General features: G+C 41.8%; 4 protein-coding genes across 4 annotated transcripts; all 4 read left to right on the top strand.

Annotated features, from left to right (window-relative positions):
* The first annotated feature begins 937 nt into the window (after positions 1-937).
* On the top strand, positions 938-6,912 carry LOC101893506 (sulfotransferase 1 family member D1). The gene is made up of 5 exons (XM_005175801.4): positions 938-1,347; positions 1,415-1,544; positions 3,935-4,262; positions 4,326-4,392; positions 4,628-6,912. The coding sequence occupies exons 1-5, from the start codon at positions 1,031-1,033 to the stop codon at positions 4,761-4,763; spliced, it is 978 nt and encodes a 325-aa protein (XP_005175858.1). The 5' UTR covers positions 938-1,030; the 3' UTR covers positions 4,764-6,912.
* A 131-nt stretch (positions 6,913-7,043) lies between these two features.
* On the top strand, positions 7,044-10,430 carry LOC131803078 (sulfotransferase 1 family member D1-like). Its single transcript, XM_059124020.1, has 5 exons — positions 7,044-7,604; positions 7,661-7,790; positions 9,617-9,944; positions 10,011-10,077; positions 10,134-10,430. Exons 1-5 carry the CDS (start codon positions 7,300-7,302, stop codon positions 10,267-10,269), a joined length of 966 nt encoding a protein of 321 aa, XP_058980003.1. The 5' UTR covers positions 7,044-7,299; the 3' UTR covers positions 10,270-10,430.
* Positions 10,431-10,501: 71 nt separating this feature from the next.
* LOC101893174 (sulfotransferase 1 family member D1) lies at positions 10,502-14,806 on the top strand. Its single transcript, XM_020038192.2, has 5 exons — positions 10,502-10,913; positions 10,975-11,104; positions 14,080-14,407; positions 14,478-14,544; positions 14,612-14,806. Exons 1-5 carry the CDS (start codon positions 10,609-10,611, stop codon positions 14,745-14,747), a joined length of 966 nt encoding a protein of 321 aa, XP_019893751.2. The 5' UTR covers positions 10,502-10,608; the 3' UTR covers positions 14,748-14,806.
* Positions 14,807-15,069: 263 nt separating this feature from the next.
* Positions 15,070-19,313, top strand: LOC101895460 (polypeptide N-acetylgalactosaminyltransferase 8-like). Its single transcript, XM_005175813.4, has 3 exons — positions 15,070-15,674; positions 17,830-18,604; positions 18,658-19,313. Exons 1-3 carry the CDS (start codon positions 15,208-15,210, stop codon positions 19,309-19,311), a joined length of 1,896 nt encoding a protein of 631 aa, XP_005175870.1. The 5' UTR covers positions 15,070-15,207; the 3' UTR covers positions 19,312-19,313.
* The last annotated feature ends 3,020 nt before the right edge of the window (positions 19,314-22,333 follow it).

Raw genomic sequence — 22,333 nt, 5'->3', positions numbered from 1 at the left:
AGGATCTAAGGACGTGGATTTTTTAAATACATTTTTCAAGGACCTAAGGACGTAGATCTTTAATATTTTTTTGTCAAGGACCTATGGACGTACATCTTTAAAATATTAAATATTTTTGTAAAGGTCCTAAAGATCTAGATTTTTTAAATATTTTTAAGAATATTTTTTTCAAGGACGGCCCGACCTTTAAATTGAAATTTTACAGAATATTTTGGAAGGACCATTTGACTTTTAAAAATGAATTTTTAAAGGACATTGACTATTGGTTTTAATCTTTAGATCAATTGTCTTTTAATTTCCGAAAAGTGCGATGATATTGATTACAATTTCTAGTCTATATCTATAAAGGCAAGTGCATTTGATTTTCCTGCCATCAGAGATAGTCAGAACTCTCAAGATCCCCATAACCGTGCGCACATACATCATCGCTGTTGCCATTTTTATTTTAATCAAAACTAGGTTATTTTCCAGTCAAACAACCAATCAAACCATCATTTTCTGCCATGTCATTTTGTTTACCCCGAAATAAAAAAATACAAAACAATCGGTAAATCTCTGCAAAAAATAGTTCACGAATCACGTTTAACTCACATTTTTGTTGTTGTTGGACTAGGCAAAATTTCTTATCACTTCTACCCGTGGCGGTCTTATCAGAAGTTGTTGTGTTTGATATGATTACACATCCACTACAAACATGTGTAGATACATTTACAATCATCTATGGACTTAGGCCATTATCATGATTATGGGTAAATTTTGTCAATGGCAACAAATACGGGGATTACATGGGCGGGCGGGCATAACAATGATAATAGCTGATGAGCCCCTCACCCATGCGGCGATAAGTTGTTGTTGTTTTTTAAGTTTTGTTATTGTTTCTATTTTCAAGGGACAAGATAAGCCGGTTGGAGGTTTGATTTTAAATTCATTGCCAATGGAAGAAAACTCTATCAGTATTCGGAGAGCCGCTAAGCGAAACGGTCATTAGAAATTAAGAGTGATTTTTAAAATAAAAAATTAAATTTGCATCATGTTCAAATCCCGCTGCAAAACGGAAGGTGCTCCAAATCCCAGACGGGCCTTTGAAATGAAACAATATGCTGCCGCCGATCCAAATATTCCATTGCAAAAAGATTGGTCCGAAACCTGGTGTACCTTGCCACAACCCTTCGACACCGTTCTCGGGGAGGTTTTAAACTATGAAGTGCGGCCGGATGATGTCTTTATTGTGACATTTATCAAGTGTGGCACCACCTGGATGCAAGAGACCGCCTGGTTGTTGTTGAATAATTTAGATTTTGCCAAGAGCAAAGAATTGCCCCAGACCCAGCGTTCACCGTTTTTGGAGTAAGTTGAAAACGGAAATAAGTTTGAGGGTGTGTGAGGGTGTTAATTGTCAAATGTTGTCTTGCAGTTTCCATGGCATTGTCACCACTGCTCCCAATGTCGTGGAATACAGTAAAACTCTGACCAGTCCCCGTTTACTGAAGACCCACATGCCAGCGAATTTGGTGCCCAGGCAGATTTGGCAACAAAAGACCAAGGTAAGAAAGGAGTTCAAGGTGGGCAAAAATATATGTCTTCTTAGGGATCAAGGACTTGGATTTTTAAGGATTTTTTTGAAAGGTCCTTAGAAAGAACAAATATCTTTTAAATTTGGATTTCTAAAGAATAATTTTTTAAGCACACACAACTTATTTTCCTTTAGAATTTAGAAGGATTTATTTCTGGAATAATTTTCAAGGATTCTCAATCTTTTCAAGGACCCAAAAAATCTTTAAATTCGGATTTTCGAAAAAAGTTGAGAATCCATAATCAATTAAAAATTGTTTTTTAAGGACCAACAGCACTGTTTTTTTGAAGAGAAATTTTCTTCAAGGATTAAGAGTTCTTTAAACTAGATTTTTTACGAATATCTTGACAAGGATTAGCAGTCCTTTAAACATAGATTTTTAAAAAATATATCTTCAAGGATCTACAATCCTTTGGAGTTGGATTTTCATGAATATCTGTCCAAGGGCCATTTTTTTGAAGGAACATTTGACCTTTAAACCTGCACTTTTAAAGGACATTGTTTCAATGAAACATCTAAAACTTAAAGGCGGATTTTTAAAAGACATTTTCTAAGGATCTTCTGAATTTTAAAGCTAGATTTTTCAAACACATATTTAAGAACAATCTGGTTTTAAAACATTTTTTTATTATTTGCAAAGGATATTTGTTTCCAGAACAATCTGGCCTTTTAATGTGGATTTTCAAAAAATATTTTTGTCAAGGACCCAAGGACGTGGATTATTTAAATATTTTTGTCAAGAATCTAAGGGCGTAGATTTTTCTTTTTGGTTTTTTTTAATGTTTTTGTAAAGATTCTAAGGATGTGGTTTTTTAAATATTTATGTAAAGGACTAAAGGACTCGGATTTTATAGGTCTTGGATTTTTTAAATATTTTTGTCAGGGACCTAAAGACATCAGTTTTTAAATACTTAGGACTTGGACTTGGATCTTTAAAATATTTTTGCCAAGGACCTTAGGACTCGGATTTCTAAATATTTTTGTCAAGGACCTAAGGACGTGGATTTTTAAAATATTTTTTGTTTAAGAACCTAAGGACGTAGGTTTTTAAAATATTTTTGTTAAGACCTAAGGACGTGGATTTTTAAATATTTTTGTCAAGGACCTAAAGACACGGATTTTTAAAATATTTTTGTTAAGACCTAAGGACGTGGATTTTTAAATATTTTTGTCAAGGACCTAAAGACACGGATTTTTGAAATATTTTTGTCATGGACCTCAGGTTTTTGATTTTTTAAATATTTTTGTCCAGGACCGAAGGATGTGATTTTTTTAAATTTTTTGTCAAAGATCTATAGACGTAGATCTTTAAAATATTTTCGTCAAGGGTCTAAGGACATGGATTTCTTAAATATTTTTGTCAAGGACCTAAAGATTCGGATTTTTGAAATATTTTTGTGATGGACCTCAGGTCTTTGATTTTTTAAATATTTTTGTCAAGGAACTATCGACGTAGATCTTTAAAATATTTTTGTAAAGGATCTAAGGACATGGATTTTTAATTTTTTTTTGGTCAAGGATCTAAGGATATGGATTCTTGTCTTAAACACTTTTCGTCAAGGAACTATGGACATGGATTTCTTAAATATTTTTTGTCAAGGACCTAAGGACATGGATTTTTTAAATTTTTTCGTCAAGGATCTATGGACATGGATTTTTTAAGGACGTGGATTTTTTAAATAATTTTTTCAAGGACCTAAGGACGTAGATCTTTGAAATTTTTTTGTCAAGGACCTAAGAGCTTGGACTTTTAAATATTTTTGTCAAGAACCTATGGACGTACATCTTTAAAATATTAAATATTTTTTTAAGAATTAAGGACGTGGAATTTTTATATATTTTCAAGGACCTGGATTTTTTTAATATTTTTAAGGTCCTAAGGACCTGGATTTTTTTTTTAATATTTTAAGGTCCTAAGAACGTGGATTTTTAAAATATTTTTTTAAGGACCTAAGGACGTGGATTTTTAAAATATTTTTTAAGGACCTAAGGACGTGGATTTTTAAAATATTTTTTAAGGACCTAAGGACGTGGATTTTTAAAATATTTTTTGTTAAAGACCAAGGGGCGTGGATTTCTTACATTTTTTCTTCAAGGACATAAGGACGTGGATTTTTGTTTATATTTTACAATACTTTTAATGGATATTTTTGGAATACTTTTAAGGATATTATTGGAATACTTTTAAGGATATTTTTGGAAATCTGTTTAAGGATATTTTTACTTTTGAAGAATATTTTTACTTCTTTGAAATACATTTTAAAGGACATTTTTACTTTTTCGCAATGTCAGATAAAATACAATTTTATTAATTATTTTTTCTTTATTCTCCCTCCCCTCTCCCCTCCTCGCCTCTTCCAGGTCATCTACGTTGCTCGCAACTGCAAAGATGTCGTTGTGTCCTCCTATCATTTTGCTAAAAACCTACGCCTGTGGGCCGGTGATAATATCGAAGATTTTGTCACCGATTTCCTCAACGATGAAATTTTGTACTGCAACTATTGGTCACACATTGTGGACTTTTGGAAAATGCGCAACGAGGAGCATATCTTTTTCGTTACCTACGAAGAAATGAAACGGAATTTGGGTGGAGTCGTACAGAGGTTATGTGATTTCTTGGGTCGACCTCAGCTGAGCGAGGAGGAGTTGCAGAAGACATTGGATCATTTGTCGTTCAATAAAATGAAAGGTAAATAAATTTTGAGACTTTATGGCAATAATGGTTTATGCCTAACGAGAATGATATTTTCAGATAATGACAAGGCAAATATCACGACAGTGTTGAAACAGCACATAACAACGGCCAATGATGATTTTCAGTAAGTATGAGCAAAGTATTCTTTGTAGAGAAGCTGTGGGGCGAAGCTCACTTTCAGAGGTGTACTGCTTTTCAGTTCTTCTACAAAAGACTCCTTAGACTTTGATTAATCTTGAAAGGAGTCTTCCAATGAACTCACTGTCTCCTTCTCCTTTATTGTTCTTAAAGAAGTCCCTTGTCCTCCCCTCTCCCTCTGACTGTCTTATTTCTAATCTCTTTCATTTTTATTCTTCCAGATTTATGCGCCGTGGTATTGTTGGCTCTTTCAAAGACGAATTGACACCGGAATTGCAAGCGAAAATCGATAACTGGTCCCGGGACTTTTTGGCCAAGCATGGTCTGACGGAGGAGGATATTTTTGGAAAATTATAAATTCTTGTTGTTTTTATTTAAATTTAAGTAGATTTAATTTTTTTTTAGATTAATTTGTTAATTTTTTTTTGTACAAAACCAAGGCTTTTCAATTTAAATGTCTTTATATGACGACACCAGCTTACCTATTAAGCCTTCTTCAGCTAGCCTACAAAGATATACGTCCCTTCAGCTCGTCCATAAATTTCCTGGTCATTTAGATTTCCTATAGCGCCTCCATGTCATTTTGCCCTGTCTATAAAGTCTGCTAGGCCCTTCAGTTTGTCTATGGAGACTACTTGAATCTTCTGCTCTTCTAAAAGAGCCATAAAGTCTTCCTTGACCTTTAGCTCGCCTATAAGATTCCCTGACCCTTTAGTTTTTCTAGAGCGTTTTCATGGCTCCTTGTCTACATATGGAGACTCGTCCACCTTTCAGTTTATCTATCGAGATTCTTAGCCGTTTGTCTGAATATGAAGTCCCCAGCCCCTTAGTTTTTTTTGCAAATCATACCTTGAGTTTCACCACACCTATAAATATATCCGTCCCTTTAGCTCGTCCATTTAGATTTCCTATAGCGCCTCCATGGCTCTTTGCTCTGTCTATAAAGTCTGCAAGGCCCTTTAGTTCGTCTATAGAGACTACTTGAATATCCGACTTTTCTAAAAGAGCCACAAAGTCTTCCTTAACCTTTAGCTCGCCTATAAAATTCCCTGACCCTTTAGTTTTTCTAAAGGGTTTTCATGGCCCCTTGTCTACATATGAAGACTCGCCCGCCTTTCAGTTTATCTATCGAGATTCTTTGCCGTTTATCTGGTATATGACGACCCCAGAGCCCTTAGCTTTCCTACAAATCATTCATTCTTCTATAGATTTGCGGATCCTTTAGATTTACTATAGCTTCTCCGTGGCCTTTTGCTCTGCCTATAAAGTCTGCTAGGTCCTTTAGTTCTTCTATGGATACTACTTGAATCTCCGGGTCTTCTATAAAAGCTTCAAGGCCCTTGGTCTCGTCTACGGCGACTTCATATCTTTTAACCTCCTCAGTATTACAGAGAAATTCTAAGGACATTTTTTGGAAACATTTTAAGCATCTTGGATATGGATTTAAAAGACCCCATCCCCCTCACCTTAACTATGATTTCTTCCTAAACCTTCAGTTAGCTTACAAAGACATGCATACCTCTAGCTCGTCTATAGCTTCCCTGGTCCTTTAGACTTACAATAACGTCTCCATGGCCTTTTGCTCTGTCAATAAAGTCTGCTAAGCCCTTAAGTTTGTTTATAGAGACTACTTGAATCTCCGACTCTTCTATAAAAGTTCCAAGGCCCTTGGTCTCGTCCACGGCGACTCCCTATCTAATAAGCTCTCCCGTATTGCAGAGGAAATTTAAGAACATATTTTTCGGAAACATTTTAAGCATCTTGGATATGGACTATAAAGACCTCATCCTTCCTCAGCTTACCTATAATTTCCTCCTAGACCTTCAGGTAGCTTACAAAGGTATCCATACCTCTAGCTCGTCTATAGCTTCCCTGGTTCTTTACAGATTTCCTATTGCGCCTAAATGGCCCTTTGCTCCGTCCATAAAGTTTACTAGGTCCTTTAGTTTGTCCACAGCGACTACTTGGATCTTAGGTTCTTCTACAAAAGCTCTAAGTCCCTTGGTTTCGTCTATGGCGATTCCCTATCTATCAAGCCCATCAGAGGATTTTTTAAAGACATTTTTTCTGTAGAGTTTTCAACCTTTTGGGGTTTGACTTTTGGGTCCTATTTTTTTTGGAAAAGTGTTCTTTATTTCCTGCTTATATATGTCGGAATAATGTAGAAAAATTTTCATCATGTAATTTTACAATGGATGTTGAAATACACCTCAGTTCGGAACCTCAACATCAAAATCAAGCAGATTTTGGGTGTTAAGTTGTACCTTTTGAGAGTTGGATTGTATGGCCTAAAATGAAGTATTTTACAGAAGGGTGGTGTTGAAGGCAAAAATATTCCCCATAAAATTTTACCATAAGTCATCAACGAACTGAAGGGTATAAACAAAGTACATATCCATAAAATATCTTAAATATTTAGTCGTTCTGTTGCTAGATTATACATTTTTTTATCTAAATTGGTTTTGGGTCACAAATAAATATTATAAAACGCTATCCCGCAAACAAATGTATCTGTGAGAGTCTAGCAAACACCCATACAAAATAATTCTTTTGGCAATTCTCACTTCATGGCTCTCCCCTCTCATTGAGATTAATCAAGAAAAACAACAACAATAAAATGCAAATTTTCACTTCAGTTCTATATAAGATTTCGCGAAGAGGTGCACAAAAAATATTTAGAATATTCGGAACGATAATATCTCATTCAATATCCACGGAGAACTGTTCTGACAATTCTCACTTTATGGCTCTTCACTCTCAATGAGATTAATAAACAAAAGCAAACAACAACAACGAACGGCCATGACAAATAATAATTTGAATTTATTGAAATTCTTCAGTTCTATTTAAGATTTCGCGAAGATAACCACTCAAAATAAACCATCAGCGGGCAATGTTAAAATCTCGTTCAATATCGGCGCCTCGGGCGCTATTCTCTACCAAACAATATGCCACAGAGGGCCGAGATATACCTCTTACGAAAAATTGGTCCGAAACCTGGTGTACCCTATCGGCAGAGTTCGATAATGTCCTACCCGAAATACTGAACATGGAAATACGTTCGGATGATATATTCGTTGTGACCTTCATAAAATGTGGCACCACCTGGATGCAGGAAGCCACCTGGTTGCTAATGAATAATTTGGATTTTGAGCGTTGTAAACAGGTCCATGTGTGGGAGCGGAGCCCATTTTTGGAGTAAGAACTTGTTTTCATAAAAAAAGGATTAAAAAATTAAGTATTTTTCGGTTTAGCAATCACGGTTTCAATGTGGGTGCCCCCAATGCCATTGAATTTTGCAAGACTGCACCCAGTCCACGGGTCATTAAGACCCATATGCCGGCCAATTTATTGCCACTGGAGATATGGAAAAAGAATGTAAAGGTAATATTGAAAGAAAAAAGCAAATAAAGAACATGGGGATTTTTTGGCGAGTTGAGAGAGACACTTACTTTACAAGGAAGTACAAGGACCGTGAGGAAACTTCAAAACTGAAGATACAGGGAGTTTCTATGGGAGAGTTGGTCTTTTTAGGAGGAGGAGTATTCATAAGTGAGCTGAGGGTCAAGAGAGTCTTCATAAGCGAGCTAAAGAGCCATGGAGTCTATTGAAAAAAAAAAAAAAAAAAAAAAAACTGAATGACCAGAAGTCCCTATGGGCGAAAAGGCCCAAGAGGTCGTAATAGACGACCTATGGGCCACCGAAATTTCATAAGAACCACAAAGTTATGAAAGACGAAAGGGAGGCTTAGAATCTCAAGCGACGAGCTAAAGGACCAGGATACCTCTATAGATGAGCTAAAATACCATGAAGTCTATGGAGAGGTGTAAAAGGGCCAGGAAGTCTTCGTATGTGGTCAGGAGGGCTAGGAGATGTACACAGATGACAGTAGAGAGCCATAAAGTCTTAATAGGAAAGATGAAGGAACATCTAGTTTTCATACATAAGCTGGATGGTTAAAGAGTGTCCATAGGGCCTCAACATTCTCATTGGGTGAACGGAAGGGACAGAGAGTCTTCATAGACAAGCTAACATGCCACCCTATCTATGAAGGTGAGCAGGATCCCGGAAGGGTCAGCTACATTCCATAGATAAGCCAAAGAATCACCGAGTCTCCACAGACGACCTAAAGGTTAAGTGAGGTTAAGTGAGTTAAGTGAAGGATATTAGGGTGAGTTACAGGTCCATAGAGTGTCCAGGGGCAAGCCGAAGTAAAAGTTCCTTGGAATATCTTTAAGTGATTTGAAGGGCTAGAAATCGCTGTCGCAGAGTTGAGGAGTTGGGAAGTATTTATTGAATAGCTCAGGGGCCCGTGAGTCTCTGTAGAGGAGATGAGGGGTCAGGGAGCCTCCGTAGAAGAGCTGAGGTGCCAGAGAGTCTCTGTAGAGGAGCTTAGGGGGTCAGCGGGTCGTCGTGATGGAGCTTAGGGGTTAACGAGTCTCCATAAAAGAGTTGAGGGGCCCGCAAGTCTGTGTAGAAGAGTTAAAGGTCCAGCGAGTCTCCGTAGAGAAGTTGAGGGGCTGTGGGGCCAGCGAATCTCCATAGAGGAGCTGAGAGGTCAGCGGGTCTCCATTGAGGAGCTGAGGGGTGAGCGAGTCTCCATAGAGGAGCTGAGTCTATGTAAAAGAGATGAGGACCAGCGTGACTAAATAGGTGAGCTGAAGGGTCAGCGAGTCTTCATAGATGAGCTGAAGGTTTAGCGAGTCTTCATAGATGAGCTGAAGGGTCAGCGACTCTCCGTAGAAGAGCTGAGGGGTCGGCGAGTCTCCATAGAGGAGCCGAGTGGCCAGTAAGTCTCTGTAGAGGAGCCGAGTTGCCAGCGAGTCTCCGTAGAGGAATAGAGGGGTCAGGGACTAGCAATTCCCAATAGAGAAGAGACCCTTCAGGAAGACCAAACTTTCTATTCATAGAAGACCAGAAGAAGGTTTTCTCCCAAAGAAGTCCAGAAGAGGGTCTTCTCCCATAGAAGACCAGAAGAAGATCTTCTCTTATAGAAGACCAGAAGGTCGTCTGCTGCTCTTCTGTCAGAGAAAACCCTGTTGTCGTCTTCTATGACATGTCTTTCTTCTAGTCTTATATGAGAAGGCCTTCTTTCATATGTCTTTTCTCATAGAAGACCTGATTAAGATCATCTCCCATAGAAGCCCAGAATGTCTCTTCTCGTAAAATACCAAGATATGCTCCTTCTTCAATTTCAAATTCTCTTTCAGATAATCTATGTGGCCCGTAACTGCAAGGATGTCATTGTCTCTGCCTATCATTTCACCAAGAACCTTGGCTCCTGGAAAGGTGCAAATTTGGAAGAATTCGCAGAGGATTTTATAAACAATGAAATTATGTACACCTGTTTCTGGTCGCATATTGTGGACTTTTGGAAAATGCGTAATGAATCGTTTCTGTTTTTCACAACCTACGAGGAGATGAAAAGAGATTTGCCGGGAGTCTTGCAAAAGTTGTGTGGATTTTTGCAAAGGCCACAGTTGACGGCGGCGGAAATGGAAAACATGTTGAATCATTTGTCGTTTGAAAATATGAAGGGTCCGTTCTAGGAACTAAAGGTTTTTTCATGGAGGAATTTTGATCTGTGTTTTTTTTTTTTTGCAGGTAATGACCAAACCAATATTACGGCCTTGATGAGGGAGCAGGTTCCTACCATTAGCAATGATTTCCAGTGAGTTTGATTTTAGGATTTGGAAATATTTCTTTTGAAAATTTCGATTTTTCCAGATTTATGCGCCGTGGCATTGTGGGTTCCTTCAAGGACGAACTGACGCCAAAGCTCCAAAGGAAAATTGACAACTGGTCTCGCAACTTCTTGGCCCAGCATGACCTCAAGGAGGAGGACATTTTTGGAAAGCTCTGAGAAGAATTGTTTTCATTTATCATTTTCTGCATAGAAACATAAGAATGGTTAGATTGTATATTTCGGTCACGTTTATCATTCCTAATCACAGCTGTAGCAGGCAAACAAATCATAAACTCAAAATATTAATTTTGGAAACTGATAACGAGAATGACAAGCATAAAAAACAACTGCTTATCTTGAAAAAAAAAAAGAATATAAAACTAAACAAAAACATTGATATGGTCACTCTTGGTACTATTCCATTTTGAGTAGCGTTCTTATTTTTGGGTGGGTTAGTTTAAGTTTAGAATTGGTTGGGAGAACAACATAATTTTGAAATTCAATTCGAAAAAAAAAATGCTGCAGTCACGTGCCATTGACACACCACGAGCCTACATGGCATCGAAACAATATGCCACCGAAGGTTCAGATATACCGCTGAAGAAAAACTGGTCCGAAACCTGGTGTACCCTGACCATTGGTTTCGATGAAGTCCTACCCCAAATACTCAATATGGAAGTGCGCGATGATGATGTCTTTATTGTGACCTTCATTAAATGTGGCACCACCTGGATGCAGGAAACCGCCTGGTTGCTCATGAATAATTTGGATTTTGAAAAGTCCAAAAAATTACACATTTGGGAGAGGAGTCCATTTGTAGAGTAAGCCAAATGAATGTTTTTTTTTTATTTGCGGAGCGGCTAAGAAAATGTTATCTTTCAGTCACAGAGGTCTACAACCCGATCTACCAGATATTGTGGAGCTATGTAAAAACTTACCGAGTCCAAGAGTTTTGAAAACGCATCTGCCAGCCAATTTATTGCCATTCGATATCTGGAAGAAGAAGACGAAGGTAAGTTCATTAAATATAGATGTGATAAATGTGAGAGTGAATGGGCAGAAGCCGAAGGCACATGAAGGACTCTATATGTACGAATTGACGACCTGAATGTCAGGAGGGTATCTGTATAGTAGAGCCGGAGGACGTCTGCCTAAAAAGTGAGAGAGAATGGATGGGAAACGAATGGATCTGACAAGACTCTTAATATGCCAGGAGAATGGAGTCTCTACAGACGTCGAAGGTAGCCAGAAGGGAAGCTCTATATGCGAGTAGAAAGGAGTCTGTACAGATGAGTCGAAGGGAGTCTTATAGACGATTAGAAGGGAGTCTCTATAGATGAGCGGCCGCCTTCTCTGCAGAAACTCTCTCGCCCGACAGCTCGTCTCCATAGACTCATTGGACCCGCAGCTCGTCTATGGAGATTCCCTGGTCCGTTAGCCCATTTATGGACACTCCTTGGACTGTTTGTTCGTCTCTAGAAGCTCCGTTGCTTTTCAACTTGCAGTCTTGGCTCTTCACTTCGTCAATGGAAACACGCTAGCCTTTCATTTTGTCAATGAAGGCTCGTCTATAAAGACTACTTGACCTGTAGACCCCATGGTCTTCAGGAGACACCCTGACCTCCAGCACGTCTATGAAGACTTCCCCGCAATCCAGCTCGCATCTGGGGCTCTCTTGCACTTCGGCTAAACTTAAGGGACACTTTGGCCCCTTAGAAAATCTGTGGAGACTCTCTGACGACCAAAGTCATCTATGAAAGCTTTCTGATTCTACAGATCGTCTGTGAATACTCTTTGGTCTTTCAGCTCATCTATGGAAAATTTTTCGCCCCTCAGCTCGCTCATGGAGAATGAGCACGTCTTGGATACCATTTTATCGCCTGCTCTCCTATAGAGTCACAGGCTCTACAATACGTCTATAGTCACTCCCTGACTTTCAAGTGGTTTATCGAAAATTTGTGATCTTCAAAAATAGAGACCCCCTGACCTTCAGGACGTTTATATAGACACCCTGATCTCCAAATCGTCTTTAGAGACTCCCTGACCTTCAGGTCGTCTATGGAGCCTTCCTGACCTTTAGGTCGTCTACAGAAACTACCGCACATTCAAGTTTCTTATAAAGACTCTCTGACATTCAAGTGGTCCACCGGGACTCCCTGATCTTTAGGCGGTCCATAGAGACTCGTATAGATTATCTTTAGAGACTTCATGACCTTCAGGTCTTCTATAGAGAATCCCTGAGACTTCAGCTCGTCTGTAGAGACTCCCTGAGACTTCAGCTCGTCTATAGCGACTCCCTGAGCCTTCAGCTCGTCTATAGCGACTCCCTGAGCCTTCAGCTCGTCTATAGAGACACACTGAGCCTTCAGCTCGTCTATAGAGACACACTGAGCCTTCAGCTGGTCTATAGAGACTCCCTGAGCCTTCAGCTCGTCTATAGAGACTCCCTGAGCCTTCAGCTCGTCTATAGAGACTCCCTGAGCCTTCAGCTCGTCTATAGAGACTCCCTGAGCCTTCAGCTCGTCTATAGAGACTTTTTGAGCCTTCAGCTCGTCTATAGAGACTCCCTGAGCCTTCAGCTCGTCTATAGAGACTCCATGAGCCTTCACCTCGTCAATAGAGACTCCCTGAGCCTTCAGCTCGTCCATAGAGACTCCCTGAGCCTTCAGCTCGTCTATAGAGACTCCCTGAGCCTTCAGCTCGTCTATAGAGACTTCCTGAGCCTTCAGCTCGTCTATAGAGACTCCCTGAGCCTTCAGCTCGTCTATAGAGACTCCCTGAGCCTTCAGCTCGTCTATAGAGACTCCCTGAGCCTTCAGCTCGTCTATAGAGACTCCCTGAGCCTTCAGCTCGTCTATAGAGACTCCCTGAGCCTTCAACCCGTCTATAGAGACTCCCTGAGCCTTCAGCTCGTCTATAGAGACTCCCTGAGCCTTCAGCTCGTCTATAGAGACTCCCTGAGCCTTCTGCTCGTCTATAGAGACTCCCTGAGCCTTCAGCTCGTCTATAGAGACTCCATGTGACTTCAGCTTGTCTATAGAGACTTTTTGAGCCTTCAGCTCGTCTATAGAGACTCCCTGAGCCTTCAGCTCATCTATAGAGACTCCCTGGGCCTTCAGTTCGTCTATAGAGACTCCCTGAGCCTTCAGCTCGTCTATAGAGACTACCTAAGCCTTCAGCTCATCTATAGAGACTTCCTGAGCCTTCAGCTCATCTATAGAGACTCCCTGAGCCTTCAGCTCATCTATAGAGACTCCCTGATCCTTCAGCTCGTCTATAGAGACTCCCTGAGCCTTCAGCTCATCTATAGAGACTCCCTGATCCTTCAGCTCGTCTATAGAGACTTTTTGAGCCTTCAGCTCGTCTATAGAGACTCCCTGAGCCTTCAGCTCGTCTATAGAGACAGCCTGAGGAGCCTTCAGCTCGTCTATAGAGACAGCCTGAGAAGCCTTCAGCTCGTATATAGAGACAGCCTGAGGAGCCTTCAGCTCGTCTATAGAGACTCCCTGAGGAGCCTTCAGCTCGTCTATAGAGACTCCCTGAGGAGCCTTCAGCTCCTCTATAGAGACTCCCTGAGGAGCCTTCAGCTCGTCTATAGAGACTCCCTGAGGAGCCTTCAGCTCGTCTATAGAGACTCCCTGAGGAGCCTTCAGCTCGTCTATAGAGACTCCCTAAAGAACCCTCAGTTCGCCTATAGAGACTCCCTGAGCCTTCAGCTCGTCCATAGAGACTGCCTGAGCCTTAAGCTCATCTATAGAGATTCCCTGAGCCTTCAGCTCGTCTATAGAGACTTTTTGAGCCTTCAGCTCGTCTATAGAGACTCCCTGAGCCTTCAGCTCGTCTGTATAGACTCCCTGAGTCTTCAGCTCGTCTATAGAGACTCCCTGATTACTTTTGCCTCATCAAGATTACTTTTGGCTTACGCTCCGCTGGTCCGGAAAAAGTTATGTTGATTTGATTGTATTTTTTCAATTTTTTCCTTTACAGATAATCTATGTGGCCCGCAATTGCAAGGATGTGGTTGTCTCCTCATATCACTTCTTGAAAAATCTTGGCTCCTGGAGTGGTGATAATTTGGACGATTTTGCCGAGGATTTTATGAACAATGAAACAATGTATACCTGTTTTTGGACCCACATTGTGGACTTTTGGAAGATGCGCAATGAGCCGAATATTTTCTTTACCACCTACGAAGAGATGAAAGGGGATTTGGGTAAGGTTATTGAAAAGTTGTGTAAATTCCTCGAACGACCACAACTGACCAAGGAGGAAATGGAGAATATTTTGAATCATTTGTCATTTGAAAATATGAAAGGTAAGGATGGGGGAGAGTGAAAGAGGGGAGGCTATAGGATTTTTTGAAACATATTTTTTTGAATTTCCAGGGAATAATCAAACAAATCTGACCGACACAATAAAGGGCCAGGTGCCAAGCGCCAAGGAGGAGTTCCAGTGAGTGGACTTAGTTTGAATATGAAATAATAAAAATTGCTAACGGTTTTTTGTTAATCTTTATTAGATTTATGCGCCGTGGCATTGTGGGCTCCTTCAAGGATGAGTTGTCTCCCGCGCTGCAAAAGAAAATCGATGATTGGTCGAGAGAGTACTTGGCCAAGCATGGTTTGACTGAAGAAGATATTTTTGGGAAATTGTAAAACGAAATGATCCTCCTGAAAGTTGGGATGAAATTGGAAGCTTCGATACCGTTATAAGGAAATACGAGGAAGGAAATAAGGGCATACTTTGGTAATTGATGGCGAAAAGTTTTAAGAATTTTTAAAAAAAATCCATTTCAGCTCAAATTTTTTGGTTTTCATATTTTCAGAAAATAATATTTAAAATAAATTACAATATTTAAAAAAAATCAAAAATATTTTCAAATATTAACGTCTCTTTGTTAACTGCTAAGAGCTTTTTTAAGGATCGTCTATTTCCTCATTTTTAAAAAGCTTTATCAGGGGCTTTCATAAAATGCATTTTGTAAAGCTTTTTGCTTTAATCTCCACCTCTGCAATGCTGTCGCTTTTACCTGCTCCCCAACCTTCCCATTCACAAGCGTTGTGATCTTGTTTTGTTTACTATTCTCCACACCAAACCAAAAATCAGTCGCACGCCATGATCCGCTCCAAACACTCTTACTCTCTGTTACGTTATCAGTTCAGTCGGAAAGTGACGTCGTATCTGCTGCTGCTGCTATTCTCTTTGAGCGTTCTAACCATTCTGCTAATTATCGTCTACAGTGCGGGTCTAATCGGCTATGGTGCGGAAAATGTTGCGCTGTTAACATTTTTCAAACGCTCACAGCGGCAACATTCAATTCCTCAGAATCTCAAGACACGGCAACACGTAGCCGTCTCTAGCACAAATCGGCAATTACGTGATTGGCATACATGGCGACCAAGCGACTTGGCAAACGCAAACGGCGATCAACAATTGACACAACCACCACCGTTTAATATTGGCCAACGTTACAGCAACAGCAACAACCAAAACGGCAATGGCATAAAGTTAACCGGTTTCAATGTTCGACTCTCTGAGAGTTTACCATTGCGGCGGACGGTTCCCGATACCAGACATAAAAAGTAAGTGAGAGTGTGACTAAAGCAATTTTTCGATGGGGAGAGGAAAGGAGAGGTATTTAGGCCACTTTGAGGTCGGGCATAGAGTGCGAAACATGGAAAGAGGTGCCAATAGCTAAGCTAGCTTTGTTTACTCAATCAAAACGTGTGCCGAATAAATTAAACGAATAACCCGCTAAATTGCCAGTAGAATAGAGAAGTTCGCATAAGGGGGGTGCTTCTAAAAACTATGATCTACATTATGTGATTGGATTCCACAAAAGAAACGTTGGAGCTAATCAAACGGGAGACCAAATAGAATAAAGTCGCTAAAGAGAAGTAGAGACAAAATTACTTAGAGAATCGTTCAAGATAGATGGAACTTAAACGCGGGTTAATAAGAGATTATATTAAAAGAGCTGAGGACCAAGAATTTCTGTGGACGATCCGAAAGACTTCGAATATTCCCATACTAACTGACGAGCTGAAGACCAGAGACCCACTCAAAAAGGTCTACATGGACAGAGCCTCTTTCGAGAGGAAGTGAACGGTGGCTATATACCTACTGATGCACCTGGGCCTCTATATGCCTCTGGAAAGGAGATAAATGCCAGACAGTCTTTTTAGATGAGCCGGAGGGCTTGATTGTTTCCATCGGATCTTTTAGACAAGTTTAAATGGCCAGGTACGGGCGGGACGGGCGGTAGGCAAGCTGAAGGCCTGTGGAATCCGTCTAAAGTAACTGGATGCCCAGGTAGTTTGTGGGACCAAAAACGCAGAAAATCTCTCTAGAGGACATATCGGTTCAGTTCGGTTCTTTTTACGCGAGTTGATGCGTCAGGCAAACTCTCTAGATTCCCACTGGGATGGTCAGATGGGAGCGGGAGTTGAAAGACCGGGAGGTATCTGCACAAGAGATACAGAACCAGGAGTTTCTATACAGAAACTGGAAGGGCGGGGAAACCCTTGAGGGAAGCTTAAGTGGCAGGGAGTCCGTCGAAGGAAATGAAGTCGCAGAGGGTCTCCACAGGAGAGTTAAAAAGTCAGAGACCTCTGAAGACTTGGGGAGTCCTTCTAGAGTTTCCGAAGCCCACTTAGTAATCGTGTGGGAGATTAAAACTCGAAAGTCTTTCTAGAGCAGCTGTAGCTTCAGGCAGTCTTACTTCATTAACTGAAGGAGAGCTGAAAAATAGAAAGCTTTCAAAAAAGAGGTGGTGAGGTTTTCCATGGAGGAGCTGGAAGGACGGAGAATCCATTGAAAGTAGCATTAGTGGTAGGGAGTCCCTCGGGACGAACTAAAGTTGTAGAGAGTCTCCATAGAAAAGTTGAAGAGTAAGAGAATCTCTGAAGGCTTAGGGATTCATTTCAGATTTGCAGAGGCTCATTTAGTAATCGTATGGGGGATAACAATTCGGAAGTCTCTTTGGATTACCTAAAGCTTTAGGAAGTTTTACTTGACCAGAATGGGAGCTGAAGAACCGAGAGATCTCAAAAGAAAAGAAAAATGCAGACCCAGAGAATGTCCATCGACGATTGAGGAGCCTGAGAATCTCTACAGACAGAAGGTCAGACAGTTTCTATGAATGGGCTGGACAGCACGCAGTGTTTGTCGAAGAGTCTCCGAAGACGAGCTTATGTTCAGATAGTCTCTAAAACGAGCTGAAGGGAGAGACTCTAGAGACGAGTTGATGGTCAGAGAAACTCTATAGCCGAGATGAAGGTCAGAGAGTTTTTATAGACGAGCTGAAGGATCAGAGAGTCTTTTGAGACGAGCTGATGGCCAGAGAGTCTCCAGAGACGAGCTGAAAGTCAGAGAGTCTCCAGAGACGATCTAAAGGTCAGATAGTCTCTAGAAATGGGAGTCTCCAGAGACGATCTAAAGGTCAGATAGTCTCTAGAAATGAGACAAAGGTCAGGGAGTCTCTATAACCGAGCTGAAGGTCATATAATCTACAGAGACGAGATAAAGGTCAGAGAGTCTCTAGAAATGAGACGAGGGTCACAGAGTCTCTATAGCCGAGCTGAAGGCCAGAAAGTCTCTAAGGACGAGCTGAAGGTCAGAGAGTCTCAAGAGATGAAGTGCCTTTTTAGGAGGCCAAAATGACCACAAGCTTTTGGTTGAGCTCCAGCCTTTTAATTTTTGATGGTTTGTGCATTTTACTCCTCCTTTTTCTTTCAGATGCAAAGCGAAACTGTACCCTGCTCAACTGCCCAGCTGCAGTATTATCATTGTCTACTACAATGAAGAACCCTCAGTATTGCTCCGGACCCTATATAGCATATGGGATCGAACTCCCGACGAGTTATTCCTGGAAATTATACTTGTCAATGATTTTAGCGAATCCTTAAATAAAGACGAGCAAAAGGATTTAGAAAAATACTTAGCTGAGAACTTCCCCCAAAAGTTGCAGCAGATTAACTTACAACAACGAGAAGGCTTAATACGAGCCCGTTTGGTTGGAGCCCGTCAAGCTAGATGCGATGTTTTGGTATTTCTTGATGCCCATGTTGAGGTGAATGAGAATTGGTTGCCTCCCCTATTGGCGCCAATTGTGGAAAATCCCAATACCACGACCACGCCCATTATTGACATTATCAAATATGATACGTTAGAGTACCAAGGTGGCATGTCCTCCCGGGGTGGCTTCAATTGGCAGTTCAATTATGTACAATTGCCTTTGCTGAAAGAGGAAGAGGCCATGGATCCAGAACCCCATAACAATCCCATAATGAATGGTGGTCTCTTTGCCATTGGCAGGGAATATTTTTGGCAGTTGGGTGGCTATGACAGGGGTTTGGAAATTTGGGGTGCCGAACAATATGAATTGAGTTTTAAGATATGGCTTTGTGGTGGTCGGCTTTTGGAGGTGCCCTGCTCCAGGGTGGGTCATTTGTATCGCTCACCAGAGTTTGCTGTGAGCTATACCAAGCGGAAAGATGATTTCATATCGAAGGTAATGTGGAAAACGAGGTAAAAATTCCACGACTAATATTTCAAAATTTCCAGAACTACAAACGTGTGGCCGAGGTGTGGATGGATGAGTACAAGGACTATCTGTACGAACACATACCCAAACTCAATCAAATTGAGCCGGGAGATCTCAGGGAACAAAAACAACTGAGAAGCCAACTGCAATGCAAACCCTTCAAGTGGTTCATGCAAAACATTGCCCCCGATTTGCTCAAGGCCTATCCGCCGGTAAAGCCGCCAGATTTTGCCAGTGGTGCCATACAAAGTTTGGCCCGACCCGAACTTTGTTTAGATATGCAGCACGTGGAACCACGTCAAGAACTTAAAAATGTCCTAAAGTCCTGTTCGCCGGACCTAAAATATCCCTACGATGCCCAAAAATGGCATTTGGGTTTTCGCCGAGATCTGCAGCATCATGGCAATTGTTTGGAAGTGCAAAGCTGGACTTCAAATGCCCCCATTTGGCTGTGGCCCTGTCACAATCGTGGTGGCAATCAATGGTGGTATTATGATCGCAATACCCAAATGCTGGTCCAGGGTAAAGAGTCATATCAGCAACGCTGCATGGAGATGGAGCCGGCAACGGGTGGAGTTTTTGTCAATTTTTGTGATCTCACAAAGCCGGAACAGAAATGGCATTTCGGCTATGTCAATGAAACGGCTATGGAAAAGTTTTTTAAGGATGAATAAAAATATAAAAAAATTGGTAAAATTTTGCTTATACGGATTTCAGTTAAGTAGTGCTTATGGATAGACGAGCAGAAGGTCAGGGAGCGTCCACAGACAAGCTGAGGGTGTGAAAGTCTCAATAGCAGGGCCAGAAAGTACCTAAAGACGAGCTGGAGGACCAGAGAGTCTCCATAGACGAGTTGGAGGGGCAGAGGGTCTCCATAGAAAAGCTGTAGAGCCAGAGAGTCTCTTTAGATGAACTGAAGGGCTATATACGACCTGAAGGGCCAAAGAGTCTCTATAGACGAGCTGAAGGGACATAGAGTCTCCATGGACGAGCTGGGGTGCCAGAGAGTCTCCATAGACGAGGTGGAGGGCCAGAGAGTCTCCATAGACGAGCTGGAGGGCCAGAGAGTCTTCATAGACAAGCTGGTTGGCCAGAGAGTCTCTATATACGAGCTGGTGGGCCAGAGAGTCTCTATAGTCGAGCTGGTTGGCCAGAGAGTCTCTATAGACGAGCTGGTTGGCCAGAGAGTCTCTATAGACGAGCTGGTTGGCCAGAGAGTCTCTATAGACGAGCTGGTTGGCCAGAGAGTCTCTATAGACGAGCTGGTTAGCCAGAGAGTCTCTATAGACGAGCTGGAGGGCCAGAGAGTCTCCATAGACGAGCTGGAGGGCCAGAGGGTCTCCATAGAAAAGGTGTAGAGCCAGAGAGTCTCTTTAGATGAACTGAAGGGCTATATACGACCTGAAGGGCCAAAGAGTCTCTATAGACGAGCTGAAGGGACAGAGAGTCTCCATAGACAAGCTGGAGGACCAGAGAGTCGCCATGGACGAGCTGGGGTGCCAGAGAGTCTCCACAGACGAGCTGGAGGGCCAGTGAGTCTTCATAGACAAGCTGGTGGGCCAGAGAGTCTCCATAGACGAGGTGGAGGGCCAGAGAGTCTTCATAGACAAGCTGGTGGGCCAGAGAGTCTCCATAGACGAGGTGGAGGGCCAGAGAGTCTCCATAGACGAGCTGGAGGGCCAGAGAGTCTCTATAGACGAGCTGGTTGGCCAGAGAGTCTCTATAGACGAGCTGGTTGGCCAGAGAGTCTCTATAGACGAGCTGGTTGGCCAGAGAGTCTCTATAGACGAGCTGGTTGGCCAGAGAGTCTCTATAGACGAGCTGGTTGGCCAGAGAGTCTCTATAGACGAGCTGGTTGGCCAGAGAGTCTCTATAGACGAGCTGGTTGGCCAGAGAGTCTCTATAGACGAGCTGGTTGGCCAGAGAGTCTCTATAGACGAGCTGGTTGGCCAGAGAGTCTCTATAGACGAGCTGGTTGGCCAGAGAGTCTCTATAGACGAGCTGGTTGGCCAGAGAGTCTCTATAGACGAGCTGGTTGGCCAGAGAGTCTCTATAGACGAGCTGGTTGGCCAGAGAGTCTCTGTAGACGAGCTGGTTGGCCAGAGAGTCTCTATAGACGGGCTGGTTGGCCAGAGAGTCTCTATAGACGAGCTGGTTGGCCAGAGAGTCTCTATAGACGAGCTGGTTGGCCAGAGAGTCTCTATAGACGAGCTGGTTGGCCAGAGATTCGCTATAGATGAGCTGAAGGGTCAGAGAGTCACTATAGACGATCTGAAGAGCCAGAGAGTCGCTATAGACGAGCTGGTGGGCCAGAGCGTCTCTATACACGAGCTGGTGGGCCAGAGCGTCTCTATAGACGAGCTAGTGGGCCAGAGCGTCTCTATAGACGAGCTGGTGGACCAGAGCGTCTCTATAGACGAGCTGGTGGGCCAGAGCGTCTCTATAGACGAGCTGGTGGGCCAGAGCGTCTCTATAGACGAGCTGGTGGGCCAGAGCGTCTCTATAGACGAGCTGGTGGGCCAGAGCGTCTCTATAGACGAGCTGGTGGGCCAGAGAGTCTCTATAGACGAGCTGGTGGGCCAGAGAGTCTCTATAGACGAGCTGGTGGGCCAGAGAGTCTCTATAGACGAGCTGGTGGGCCAGAGAGTCGCTATAGTTGAGCTGAAGGGTTAGAGAGTCGCTATAGATGAGCTGAAGGGTCTGAGAGTCTCTATAGACGAGCTGGTGGGCCAGAGAGTCTCTATAGTCTAGCTAAAGGTCAAATGGGTCGCTATTGAAGTACTGAAGGGATTATGATTGTGGTCTTTAAGGTGTCGCTAAACATCAGATTAATTTAAGAACTCTTACGCATAAGTTTTGCTCATTTACATCCGCCGCAATTGCAAAAACTCTTCTTGACGTAAAACTTCCATCTTCGGATCGACGCTTGGTAACCCCAAAAAAAAAACCTTTATTTGCCCAAAAAATTAACAACTACGCAATATTGGTTTAACAAACGCTGCCAATGCTCGCCTTGTGATTCTTAATTCCAATCAACATTTTGATAACGTCACCTCACGAGATCGCTTGCGAATTATCAATGGCACATGGCCAACACCAAGCTATGTTAATGGGCTATGCAAATAGTGGCAGTAAAATACAAATGAATACAAATTGCAAAAATGAGGAGCATAATTTACTTGAGGGAAAGAGAGGAAGAGAGGGGAAGAGGGGAGGATGGGGTGTTCATTGAGAACATAGGGGGAATGTGTGAATAAACTCGAAATAGGTTTTGGTTATTATTGATGGTACAAAACATTGCTCTCCAATTGTTTGGTACGTTGGGCGCCACAGCAATCAGCCACTGAACAGTAAGGCCGTCAGTATGTCATCTGATCTTTAACAATTAAATTATACTTTTCTTCATAATTTATTATTGTCAATATTTTCATTTTGCATAAATTTATGAATATTTTCAAAACAAACATTACGAAGTATTGTAGGGAAATACTAACGAATAATTCAAAATCAAAACAGAACTAACCTCAGCAACCAACCAACCAAACAGCAGTACAATATGAAATCTAAACAAACAGATATCATTTAAAGTCCAAGAGATGGAGAAAGAGAGTGAGTGTGAGGGTGAGGGAGGGAGAGGGAGGGAGTGACAAATCCGTAAATGTCAATGACAATGGGATTTGAATGTGGACCTTTGTT

This window comes from Musca domestica, unplaced genomic scaffold (genome assembly GCF_030504385.1).
Source record: "Musca domestica strain aabys unplaced genomic scaffold, Musca_domestica.polishedcontigs.V.1.1 27, whole genome shotgun sequence".
In the NCBI taxonomy this organism is placed as follows: Eukaryota; Metazoa; Arthropoda; class Insecta; order Diptera; family Muscidae; genus Musca; species Musca domestica.
Note: the sequence above shows the minus strand (reverse complement) of the source record. Positions and strands in the feature narration are given on the sequence as shown.

Excerpts from the sequence above, each read along its gene's own strand:
- LOC131803078 (XM_059124020.1), top strand. The coding sequence starts at position 7,300 with ATGTTAAAATCTCGTTCAATATCGGCGCCTCGGGCGCTATTCTCTACC. Across the intron at positions 7,791-9,616 it reads TATGGAAAAAGAATGTAAAG|ATAATCTATGTGGCCCGTAA; the intron begins GTAATATTGAAA and ends ATTCTCTTTCAG. Across the intron at positions 9,945-10,010 it reads GTCGTTTGAAAATATGAAGG|GTAATGACCAAACCAATATT; the intron begins GTCCGTTCTAGG and ends TTTTTTTTGCAG.
- LOC101893506 (XM_005175801.4), top strand. The coding sequence starts at position 1,031 with ATGTTCAAATCCCGCTGCAAAACGGAAGGTGCTCCAAATCCCAGACGG. Across the intron at positions 1,348-1,414 it reads CAGCGTTCACCGTTTTTGGA|TTTCCATGGCATTGTCACCA; the intron begins GTAAGTTGAAAA and ends GTTGTCTTGCAG. Across the intron at positions 4,393-4,627 it reads ACGGCCAATGATGATTTTCA|ATTTATGCGCCGTGGTATTG; the intron begins GTAAGTATGAGC and ends TTATTCTTCCAG.
- LOC101893174 (XM_020038192.2), top strand. The coding sequence starts at position 10,609 with ATGCTGCAGTCACGTGCCATTGACACACCACGAGCCTACATGGCATCG. Across the intron at positions 11,105-14,079 it reads TCTGGAAGAAGAAGACGAAG|ATAATCTATGTGGCCCGCAA; the intron begins GTAAGTTCATTA and ends TTTCCTTTACAG. Across the intron at positions 14,545-14,611 it reads AGCGCCAAGGAGGAGTTCCA|ATTTATGCGCCGTGGCATTG; the intron begins GTGAGTGGACTT and ends AATCTTTATTAG.
- LOC101895460 (XM_005175813.4), top strand. The coding sequence starts at position 15,208 with ATGATCCGCTCCAAACACTCTTACTCTCTGTTACGTTATCAGTTCAGT. Across the intron at positions 15,675-17,829 it reads CCCGATACCAGACATAAAAA|ATGCAAAGCGAAACTGTACC; the intron begins GTAAGTGAGAGT and ends TTTTTCTTTCAG. Across the intron at positions 18,605-18,657 it reads AAGATGATTTCATATCGAAG|AACTACAAACGTGTGGCCGA; the intron begins GTAATGTGGAAA and ends CAAAATTTCCAG.